This window comes from Camelus dromedarius, chromosome 3 (assembly GCF_036321535.1).
Source record: "Camelus dromedarius isolate mCamDro1 chromosome 3, mCamDro1.pat, whole genome shotgun sequence".
Lineage (NCBI taxonomy): Eukaryota > Metazoa > Chordata > Mammalia > Artiodactyla > Camelidae > Camelus > Camelus dromedarius.
The window spans coordinates 7,173,049-7,185,223 of NC_087438.1; the positions used below are offsets into that span (position 1 = coordinate 7,173,049).

The 12,175-nt window shown below is 47.0% G+C and overlaps 1 protein-coding gene across 1 annotated transcript; it reads left to right on the forward strand.

Moving 5' to 3' along the window:
* Positions 1-81: 81 nt before the first annotated feature.
* On the forward strand, positions 82-11,675 carry CCT5 (chaperonin containing TCP1 subunit 5). Its single transcript, XM_010981967.3, has 11 exons — positions 82-271; positions 2,643-2,703; positions 2,904-3,068; positions 3,878-4,076; positions 5,700-5,892; positions 5,968-6,117; positions 8,182-8,301; positions 8,871-9,056; positions 9,653-9,790; positions 10,215-10,395; positions 11,467-11,675. Exons 1-11 carry the CDS (start codon positions 167-169, stop codon positions 11,592-11,594), a joined length of 1,626 nt encoding a protein of 541 aa, XP_010980269.1. The 5' UTR covers positions 82-166; the 3' UTR covers positions 11,595-11,675.
* The last annotated feature ends 500 nt before the right edge of the window (positions 11,676-12,175 follow it).

The following is a 12,175-nucleotide window of genomic DNA, read 5'->3' on the forward strand; positions in this document are numbered from 1 at the left end:
CAGAAGATACTCTCTGGCGTTAAACTAGTCCCAAGTGAGAAATAAGTCTCAGGCGGCCTGTACTGCGCATGCGCGAGCCCTCGCTCCGTCCCGCGAGAGGAAGGTGTGCTCTCGGTTCCGGAGTGGACGCCGGCGGTTGAGGGAGTGTAACGCCTGGTGCTGCACCATGACGTCTGTGGGGACCCTCGCCTTTGATGAATATGGCCGGCCTTTCCTCATCATCAAGGATCAGGACCGCAAGTCTCGTCTTATGGGACTTGAGGCCCTCAAGGTAACGGGACGGGGACACACAGGCAGCGGGATGAGGGGAGGCGGCCGAACCCAGTGACTGCGCCTGCGCAAACTTAGGAGCGCGTCTGCCATGTGCTCCCGGGGAAGGTCGGGGGACCCCCCCCCTCCAGTCCTGCACCCGGCGCTTTGGGCCCGCAAAGGCCACCGTTCAAGCCTTTAGGCCCAATTTGGGGTGAGGCTGGAGCCACAAGCGCCCTTCACAGAGTTGGGTGGGGCAGCTTCAGTTCACCCGCGTCCCGGCTGATTTCTCCAGCCTGCAGTCATTCCGTACAGTGTTTTCATCAGTAAGACGCGGAGAGGGTATTCTCAGGTCTCTTGGCGGGTTAGGACTCTTGATTCTTAATCTTCCGTTGGTGTACCTGCAACAGTCCCAGAAGAAATAAGGTTCATTTTCTTTGTCATTTCCTAAAGGCTTAGTCATTTACAGCGTTTCATTTTTTTTTTAGTATCTTTTTACATGGCGTTTTCCTGGATGTAGTATCTTAAAAATTGAAAACGTACACCTTTGAGGAAGAAAATACTACTGCAAGAGTGAGAATTGGTCACTAATAACCACAATACAAGGCAGTGTGTGACCGGAATCACCAGTCATGGGATGCAGATAAAAGTTGAAGGGTGTCCTTCAGACATTCGCTAGAGGTTGACGTTTGTTCAGAGATGGAGTAAGGTTTTGAATGGGAGAGAGCTAGCATTTTAGGGAGAGAAAACAGCAAAAGCAAAGACCTGGGCAGGAGAATGCATGGCACGTAGTGGAACCGCCTGGTTTTAACAGAGCAGTCTACCTTACGTTACAGTAGTTCCCAAAGTGGAAGTTCTTGAATGCCCCACAATCAAGATGTTATCCTAAGGGATAGGAGGGGAGTCACGCATTTGAAGGGGTTTTGAACAGAATCACAATTTAAGTAGAACTATACCAGAGGAAGTAGCATTTGGGGTGGAATCTATGACATGATGTATACAGACCATGTTCCCTGATCTGAGGTGTCCCTCTTTGCTTAGTGTCTTGGGGTTTTACTTAAATTAAGCAGTTCAGTTCTCCCCCGGGCTGTTTGTTTGACTTAGGACAAGTAACACAACCTCTCTGACTCTTTTCAGTGAGGGCAGTACACCCCTATCAGCTGAGGATGAGAATTAAATGGGGTAACTTAGGGAGTGTCCACCCAGTCTTTGATCCATGGTAGGCAGTCAAGCCACTTGCGTACTAATGGGACCAGCAGAGAAAGTAGCACCCAGTACATGCACCCAGAATAACCAGGTAACCGAAGCTACAGGTTATTTTTCATCAGCCACATCTCATGTAGTCCTCACATTCTGAATCAGGTATTATTTTATAGAATTGGAAGCTTGGTCCCAAAGCAGTTAAATAATTGCTTAAGGTCACAGAGCCAGTAAAGAACAGGGCCGTGGTCCAGGACCACCTCTGTCTGACTTGGCAGCCAGTGGTCTAAAGCCCACTTCTTAGCCTTGGCACTGTTGATACTTGGGGCTGGATCCTTCTTTGTCATGGGGTCTGTCCTGTGCAAGATGTGTGGCAGCATCCCTGCCCTCTCCCTAATACGATCGCCTCTCTAAGGGTGACAGCCAAGGATGTCTCCAGGCATTGTCAGATTCTCCTGAGGGTCAAAACTGCCCCTGATTAAAAACTACCTTCCTATGGTTATTAGCCTTTAAAAATTCCATTATACAGACTTATCAAAGTGTGTTTTAAGGGTTATCAATACTTTCGCAAATCTAGAGGCTTTGTCTTGTTACCTGGTAGATGGGGTTATAAGGGAAAGGAGGCTTCAGAGAACGTGTGGGTTTGAACTGCTTTGGAAGTTGGCCAGGGCTTCGATGGGTAGAGGAGGGTCTCCTGTGCATCAGCGCTTCAGGGATCAGAGGGTGTGTTAGGGGAACAGGCATAGGCTGTCCTCACCGGGAGGGAGCTCGATCTCAGATCGTGGACGGCTTTGAAGAACGGCTTCGGACTTGAGTGTTGGGGTACTGGGGAGTCATTTAAGGTCTGGGGACTGGTTGGCAACGCATTTGAGAAAAATGGATGGCTTAGCTGGACGGAGGATAAATCTGAAGGATTGATGAGATAAGAGACCCTGGAAATATGTAAGGTGCTGTGGACCTGCTCTGGGTTGGGGTGACGATGGTAACATAGGAAGACGGGAAACCAGACATTTGGAGGGAAAATTGTGAAGTTGTCACAGTTAGATGTGGACCAGTCTGCTGCTGCTTAAATGTAGAAGCTTCTAGAGAATGGAATCTGTCATAAGTGATTTTTATAACGTATCAGCTCTATGTTCTTAACTTACAATTATATGTAACTTACAATTATATATATTTGTGTTTGTTTCATTTAGTCTCATATAATGGCAGCAAAGGCTGTAGCAAATACAATGAAAACATCACTTGGACCAAATGGTAAGAGACTAACATTCTACTTTCTAACAGAAGTTAAGAAATGAAAGGGGAGTGTCCTTTTTGATGTATTCTTGACTTTTATTTATAATAAATTCCCAGATAGGAACTGGGTCAAGAGGTCAAGGTAACTTTTTCTTACAGGTTTTCTGTTTTGTTTTGGTTTTTTGCCCAGAGCCATTTTAAACATTGGTATCTTTTAGGGCTGGATAAAATGATGGTGGATAAGGATGGCGATGTGACTGTAACCAATGATGGGGCCACCATTTTAAGTATGATGGATGTCGATCACCAGATCGCCAAGCTGATGGTGGAGCTGTCCAAGTCACAGGATGATGAAATCGGAGATGGAACCACTGGAGTGGTTGGTAAGGAAGAGCACAGTACGCTTTCTCATTTAGGAGGTGTTATTAACTATTACAGGTCTGACACTTCTGCTCAGAACTTTTACTCTGGATCAGGTCATTAGGAGACAGTGGGACAAATCCAAACTGGAGGACACGATGCAAGACAAGTGGCCCAGACTCTTCAAAACTGTCGCCATCATGAAAGAGGAAGCAGGTTGGGGTAGAGTTAGGCAGCTGTTCTAGATTAAAAGTTCCAGGGAGGTTGATGAGATTAGTGTCTGTAATGTTACTTTTCTTGTAGGTAAGATTTGAATTCATTTATTCAGCCAAATATTTGTTGGGTACCAAGCTCTGTTCTCACTGCTCTGGATGTGCTTGGAGTGCAGCAGTATTAAAACAAACTCTGTGGTCGTGATGCTGAAATGAGAGGAGAAGGGAAGGTTGAGGGGCAGAGAGAGAAGTGATAAACGAATTTTTTTAATCCTCTTATCACCAACATAAATTTCATTGACTAGAAGTCCCTGGTCCAGAAAACAAGTTTTTTTCCCCTTGTGAGGAATTTTTTATATGCTTTTTATTCTTTTTTTTTTTTTTTTTTTAAGTTACATCCTGTACATCACTGAGAATTGAACATCTATCTATATGGGGTACCAGTTAGAAGTTTGTTAGAACCAAAACAAGAGGCTCCCTTTTTAAAGATAGATTAGATGGCCTCAGCCTCTGAGATCCTTCCAGCTTAATTCTGGAACCTTCATGTTTCCAGGACAGCATCTAATTGGTTTTGCATTCTAGCAGTTTCCTCAACCAGTTATGTGCTGTCTCATCCACAGTTCTGGCTGGCGCCCTGTTGGAAGAGGCCGAGCAGCTGCTGGACCGTGGCATTCACCCCATCAGGATCGCCGACGGCTATGAGCAGGCTGCCCGCATCGCCATCGAGCACCTAGACAAGATCAGTGACAGCGTCCTTGTCGACATAAAGGACACTGAGCCCCTGATCCAGACCGCAAAGACCACGCTGGGCTCCAAAGTGTGCGTATGCAGTACAGGGCTGTGATTGGCGTTTGCAGGGAGGCAGGGTTCGTGTGCTTGTTCTGAAGGCACCTCAAAGTTATCAGTGGTGGTTTTGTATTGATTTGATGAGAAGACTGCAAGTGTAGACATTTGCATCTTGGTTTTTAGTTGGAAGCTGAATTTCCAGTTTTGAGTATTAAGTTCTCTTGATAATATTTGTAAGCTGTATGTTCTTTAATTTAGCAGGATAAGCTGTGTTAGAAGAAAGTCCTACTTGTGGGATATGTTAATTTTTCATAAAATTCCTTCTATCATTTCTTTCCTAGGAATCCACTGAGTTGGGGGGGTTCTTATCCATTTAACAAGCAACTTAATGATCAGAATTTTAATTTGTGTAGAAGGTCAATCTTGAAATTGACTTACATCAGGTATTTTCATGTTTACATAGTACCTACTGTTTGCCAGGCCTGTGGCCAAGTCTTGACACAAGGCTCTTGCCCCCTAGAAACTCAAAGCAACTTCTGCCAGGGGACACACTTTGAACAATAGAGACTTATGGACTCTTGTCATAATGAGGCATAACAATCCAGTGCCTTTTTACACTATTGTTCTTAACTCATACCAATTTGAGAAATTTTTTAATTTGTGCCAAAAAGGAAGGTGTGGTCTCAACGTAGAGGTCAGGGGAGGTACAACAAAAATGTCTGCTGCCTTCTTCCCCAGGCAAGGACATCCCCTGCGGTGCTGTGTTAAACCAGGAGGTCTTCAGTGACGCCAGCTGTCCCCTTGTTGCAGGTCTGAGCTGAAACTAGCTCCTGTGCAAGGGTGACCCCCGGGTGGCCTCCAGCACAGGGACGGCACTGTTTTGCTGTTGGAAGGAGGGCATCACACTTCGCTGAGATGCACAAATCCTGTGTTATAATGACTTTGTATGTTGACCCTGCTTTATTTGCAAGTCTTTATAAAACCCCATTATGTGTAGATCTTTACCATAGAAAACGTTCAGATGGGTTGACAAGAGCCAAATAAATTCAGCATAAAACATAAATCAGCCACTTAGGACACAATATTTTAGTTTCATGGTTATCTTTTCCAGGTGACTCAAGATTTCAGGCACTGTATTTCAAGTACTAGAGTTCCCTTTGGTTTTTCCAGAATCAAAAGTAAAATTATTGAGCAATCTTTTCAAAGGTTTCAAAACTTTCAAAAAAAAGGTACCAGCCCCCCCTGTAACTGATGTGGTCAGGCCTTCCGTATCTCATTAAGTGCAGCACCTCCTGTAGGTAAGGTTGGCTTCTCTCTGGGGGTTTCCTGTCTTTCCCATTCTATTTTAGATTTGGAAATGCTAATAGTATTAAAAAGTAACCAAATCTTGGAAAAATTTTGGTTCTTGCTATACTTCAGTGTTCTCTTAGAAACATTCATAATAGATACAAATAGTACATTTCAGTTACTGTTGGTAATCCCTCCCCAGACTATTGAAGGTGCAAGTTTGGTGGCATTCTTCTCTAGGACCCTGAACATGGTTTTGTACATCTGTGAGTTCCAGGATGTTGGGTCGTGTTCGAGTTAGCATGTACGTCTTCTGACTGCGGTCGTCATTGAAGAAGAGTGGAAAAGGTTTGTTTCGTGTTTCCTCAGGGTTAACAGCTGCCACCGACAGATGGCCGAGATTGCCGTGAATGCTGTCCTCACTGTGGCTGACATGCAGCGCCGAGACGTTGACTTTGAGCTCATTAAAGTAGAAGGCAAAGTGGGCGGGAGGTTGGAGGACACTAAGCTGATCAAGGGCGTGATCGTGGACAAGGACTTCAGCCACCCACAGATGCCAAAAGTAAGTCGGGGCTCCCGCAGCTTCAGGCCTTTAACTCGTTGGCCCAGCACTTCAGGGCTCTATTTCTCTCCACAGCAAGTGGAAGATGCCAAGATTGCAATTCTCACCTGTCCCTTTGAACCACCAAAACCAAAGACGAAGCATAAGCTGGATGTGACCTCTGTAGAAGATTTTAAAGCCCTTCAGAAATATGAAAAGGAGAAGTTTGAAGAGATGATTCGGCAAGTAAGTCTTACCATGGCTCTTGGTGAAGTTTGAGCTCTCAGAGGGTGCGGTAGTTAGCTGTGGGTAGTGAATACACATGGTGCCAACCTGTGTTATCTTGACATTTTTTGTAGCTACAAATAAGGTATTAACAATGTATACTTCTTTCCTTCACTTTTACATAATAAAATTGATAAACAATGAGAAAAATCAAATGGCACAGAAAGGCGTGAGAAGGAGCGTCTTCAAATGGTAACGTGTGTGGGGTGCCCCAGCGTTGCTTGGTACCTGGAGCTGTGCTTTTGATTTTACTTGCTCTGGACACGTTTAAGCCAGTACGTTCAAGGTTTGAACAAGTTTAATGTGGCTTAGCACAGGTTTGAGATTTATAAATAAAACATTTAGACAAGAGTTACTGAACAACTGAAATCAAACAGGATGCAGTCATAGTAATCCCAGTTCTTTGCTTAAACAGGTCAAGAGTATTATTTTATAAATACCGTATTAACTCTTTCTCTGGCTGTTAACATTTCACGTGTGCCTGCTCCCCGAAGGAGCAGTTCCTCTTTCAAGGACTCTCTTCTTGGGAGCTTAGAACACCAGGACTCAAGGATCATGAACGTGGACATCTGTTAGAACATTATCACAGTGAACAAACCGGAAGCTTTTTCAGTGTGTTTGAGGGGAGGGGGGTTGTTGAGTTTTCATTTGTGGTTTCACGGTATACTTCTCTGTGCCCAACTATACCAGGCCCTGTTGTAGGCACTGGGTATACAGCAGTAAATAAAGCAGAACTCTTGATCTTGGGGTGCAGAATAAGGGGCAGGTGGGTGAGGACTGTGTTAAAGACACTGGACAGAGGCCTCTAAGGAGGTGACATGTGAGCAGAGGCCTCATAGAAGTGACAGCAGCATATTTGGGCGAGGAGCACTCCAGGCTGAGGTGAGGTGGACATGGGCAGCATGTGCTAAGGCCCTGAGGCCAGAACATGGTTGGCATAGGCAGGGAACAGCAAGGCGGTGGGGTTGAGTGGGCTGGCAAGAGTGGTATAAATAAAAGCTTGTCATCTGGGCTTCAGGATCGCTGACCAGGGTGCACTGGAGGCAAAGATGACAGGGATTCAGATGCTCACAGGGTTGGATGGATTGTGTCAATAGATGTGCAGGTTGCCAGGAATGGTAACGGATGGTGCTGGGGATGGATGCTCACATTTTGAAGAATGAGACAGACCCAGAGACACACGGGGTGACCAAGAGGAGCAAGAAGGGCCCCTCCTACTTTGAGCTTGTGGGAGGAGAACAGCCACTTGGAGAGAATGCCAGTGCAGGCTGGTGTTTCAGGGAACAACCAGCATTTGTTGACAGCAGGAATGTAAAGGAAACATTGCCCAGAAGGAGTTTGATAATGGACTGAGCTCCAGGGGCCCCTGGAAGGTTCCAGAGGGTCAGGAAGGAAGGGAGGAGGTAGAGAGCCGGGTGTAGAGGGCAGAGACAGGAGTACAGTGGTCATCGCCAGCGAGGAGGGATGGACCGTTCTGATCACTGCCGCCCTCCTGGAACAAGTCGCTTAGCCATTTGCCGGGGTGGGTTCTGACTAGAAGCAGGAGGGCCTCTGCCAGCCTCTGAATTAGCCTGTGTCTCGACCCACAGAGGATAGTCCACTCAGGTGAGAAAAGCAAGTTGCAGAAAAGTGTAAGATTCAGTTTTTGGTTAAACACAAAAATAAACTGCTTCATAGGTTTCTGTGAGGGACGGCGCTGTTGACCTTGGTCTCCCCAGAGCGGGGCGCTAGCCCTGTTGGCACGTCCTGTGTTGCTTCACTGGGACAGCAGTGGGCGTTCGCGCGAACTGCTAACATTTAAAGCCTTGTTTAAAAACGAGATGCTTCCCAGCGATGCGTGTTCATGTTTATGTTCAGAGCTGACGGAGAGCAGACACGTGGGTGCTTCCTTTTCTTTTCTGTGCTTTATTTAACGCACTGCCCTACACACCCAACTATGTTTCACGCCTTTTTTCAATCTTTTTCAAACATTAGAGCACAAAGAATACTTATATTTATTAACATGACTGGCATTTGTCTTCCCAGATTAAAGAAACTGGCGCCAATCTGGCTATTTGCCAGTGGGGCTTTGATGATGAAGCGAACCATTTACTTCTTCAGAACAACCTGCCTGCGGTTCGCTGGGTAGGAGGACCTGAAATCGAGGTAGGAAGCTCCCTGGGAAGAGACTGAACGCAGGCTGAGCCTGGGGTGCGCTCCTGGGCCCGCGTGCTGGCAGAGCACATCACCGCGTTGTGCCCGGGCTCCTGAGGCAGGAGGGTGCGCTAGGGAGGGGGGATATGGGACCTTTCTTAGGTTTTTGTATGTATTTCTGCTGTTTGATTGCATTTTGAAGTCCTGTCTTGTGTCCTCACTGGCTGTCTCCGTGGTCTCTCAGGCAAGAAGGCTGGTTGCCCACCTCTGTCAGCCACAGAAATACTAACAGCCTTTGCAGGCATGGTCTGTCCCCCAGTGTCCCAGCCTCACTGTTCTGCCCTGCGGCCCGGCCCAGGACGGGCGGGCAGAGTGGGGTGCCAGGCCCACTGGAGCGGGACTAGAATGCCCAGCTCTTCAGAACCTTGGTCATGGGACAAGGCCTCTGGGGTGGACCCGGGAACTTCTGGGCCAGAGTGGGCAGCAGTCCTAGTGAACACCGGGTTATAGGGCAGGTTTGGCTTGATCATGGTGGGAACTTGGGCTGCACTCACTAGCCTCTTTCCCGGCCTTCTGCACAGCTGATCGCCATCGCCACCGGGGGGCGTATCGTCCCACGGTTCTCAGAGCTGACGCCCGAGAAGCTGGGCTTCGCGGGTCTAGTGAAGGAGATCTCGTTCGGGACAACTAAAGACAAGATGCTGGTCATCGAGCAGTGTAAGAACTCCAGGGCGGTCACCATCTTCATCAGAGGAGGAAATAAGATGGTGAGGACTCAGCTGTTTGTCCTACATTTTGTCCGATTTGGGAACGTGATTTGGATTTTCCCATAGTGTATTTAACTGAGAGATGGTTACCATAAGAGACAGGGCCGTCTTTTTTGGAGGGACAGTGACATGGTGGTGGAAGTGACTGAAGACCACGGCCCACGATCAGTTCTGCACGGCCCACTTGCCTCTCCTCAATCCCTGGGCAGAAGTGGAACCCGGGCAGTAACCTTGGACGCCCGTCCTTCTCCAGGATGGGTGTAGTGCGTGGTGGTGGGTGAGACTCATGAGGATTCTCCTTCAGTTTTGTTTGACCCCTTCACTTGCTCGTGTGCCCAAACGAGTTGAGGCTGCGTCTTTTTATTTTTTTCTAACTGCGTCACAGGGAAGAAAAGGAAGATAAAGAAACAGTCTGACAAGTATTCCGGCACGCCCTCGCCCTCTGTTGTAACCAAGGGTTTTGGTTTTCCTGGGACGGGGTAGGAATACTCCCAGTACCCAGCAAGCCCTGAGATTAAACCAGAGGTGCCCGGTGTTTGGCTCTGAAATGATTGAAGTGTGGCCACGTCAATTTAGGCAAAATTGTTTTTCCCTAGATCATTGAGGAAGCAAAACGGTCTCTTCATGACGCTCTGTGTGTCATCCGGAACCTCGTCCGGGACAACCGCGTGGTGTACGGCGGCGGCGCTGCCGAGATCGCTTGTGCTCTGGCCGTCAGCCAGGAGGCCGACAAGGTGAGGTGCACTTGCAGGCTCCCCTCTCTGGGCTGTGCGGGGCGTCTGGCCGGCGGGCTGCGGGGCCCCCAGGGAGCAAGCGCTCGTGCGCTGTGTCATGCCCGTGTGCCACTGCAGGTTACTGTGAACCAGCCCAGCCCAGCCCTTCTCAGACACTCTGGCCTCGACAGTAAATCTCTACACTCTTAATGTTACTTGAAATTCAGAATTAAACGTTGTAACTGAGAATAAAGCAGTAAGTGCTGGTTTGTTTGGACTTTGCTCTCATACGTACACCTTCTTCAGCCTGATCCTGTATTGACAGCCTGTTCTTGGAATTCTTCACAAGTTAGCTTTTAAAAGCATGTAATTTAATTATGACTCCAAATAGCTGCTGGGGTTTTTTTCAAGTACACTGACTGTGAACAACCCTGTGTCCCCTCAGTGCCCGACCCTGGAGCAGTACGCCATGCGAGCCTTCGCCGACGCCCTGGAGGTCATCCCCATGGCCCTCTCTGAGAACAGCGGCATGAACCCCATCCAGACCATGACCGAAGTCCGAGCCAGACAAGTGAAGGAGATGAACCCTGCCCTTGGGATTGACTGTCTGCACAAGGGAACAAACGGTGAGGCGCCATCACTGCTCCATGGGGCTGTGGTGTGATTTAAAGTGAGCAGTCACATGCTGTGTGGCCATGTGGTGTGTGGTGTCTGCCCTGAGTACCGTGTCTTTTTAGTACACACTTCAGGTGTTCAGGCCCTGGATTGTAGGGTTGATTTAATTACCTTGGGAGTTGTTGCACTGCTGGTCTTGGCAAGCTAAAACCAATTTTAGTAATAACAGACTACAGTGTGGTGTTTATTCTATAGGTGACTTCCATTTTAATCCCAAGTTTTAGAAAAGAATCCCCATCTTACTTTCTCGTGCACGTTTGTCAGTGTGGATCTTGTACGTCATGTAAAACAGCTCTGAAGCTGACTTCTGGTTGACAGCTGGTTCAGTGATTGTGCCCGTAATTAAGGGTGTGTATGCACGAGGGGCCCTGTGACTCCTTGGCTCTCACTAGTCCATCTGCTGGACAGGGCGTGCGGCCTGAGCTCTTTGGGAAGGTGGTCCCGGTGATTCCTGTGCTCACCAGGCGTGTCTGGGGTTCTGCAGTCAGTCCTGACCACAGAGTCTCCCAACGGGTTGTTTTGGGTTTTGTTTTTAGAAATCTAGAACTCTTAAAGGTATGTTCTGGTTTTCAGGTTAACACCCCAAAGATTTTAATAACAGTAGTGACTCTGTCAGGCAGATATTTAAATTGCTTTAACATGAATGCTTGGTTTGCTAAAATATACCATTCTTAGGTCTTTCTTGGAGTTACTTTACATTTCAGGTACAGTCAGGTTTTACTCACTTAGGGCTTACTGAGGTACGGTGTTGAGCACTCTGTGGGTGAGATGTCGCTGAACGACTCTCCCTTTGGCAAGTCCCTGAGAAACTCAGCCTGTCGTTGGAGAGGGGTACCCTTCCCCCCACATTCCAGAATGTCCTGGGAAGTGATGAAAGTAGATTTCTCTGAAAATATAACTGGGTCTGATGAATCCCAAATTCGTATTTATGAAGTTTTACTGTGGTTCCATAAATCAGAGCAAGGTGTTGGCAGAAAATGTGTATGCTGTTTTGGGATAATTAATTTGTTTGTATTTTTCAGATATGAAGCAACAACATGTCATAGAAACCTTGATCGGCAAAAAGCAACAGATATCTCTTGCAACACAAATGGTTAGAATGATCTTGAAGATTGATGACATCCGTAAGCCTGGAGAAGCTGAAGAATAAGGAAAAACTTTAGGATGAAATGTCGGAGTAAGATCCACTACTGTGATTAAATAAATGGTGTCTCGTGTGCGTCTACAGTTATTTATTATCCCGTTTGTTTTCAGACACTGTAGATGCTAAAACATTAATAGCTGTTTGGTTTCCGTGGTTTCACTTGTTCAGAGGCGTGATGCTGCAGAGGCACAGGCTCGCGGGTTTTGTATTCATTATATTAAAGGGAGCTCTTTGAACAACCTTTATATTCTGCTCTTCGAATTTAAGAAACATTCACTGTAACATTTCATCAAATGCCTTAATTGGAGGGGTTTGAGTTGATTTTTTTTTAATAAGCTGTAGGAACTATTTTTAACTGCTTTAAATGTTGCATTCTTAAGATTTATTTTAACATTGAGAGGAATATGGGCTTGGTCCTATTAAATGTATTTAAGTGTTGCATCAGCCTCGGTGGGTGGATCTTTGATTGTAGACACCGTCAGAGTTGCCTGTTCCCACCACAGGGTTGTGGGACGTCCTCGTTGCTGTGAGGTCACACCGGCACAAGCTGCGGTGTGAGTGCAGTGCTGATGAGACCAGCATCCTAA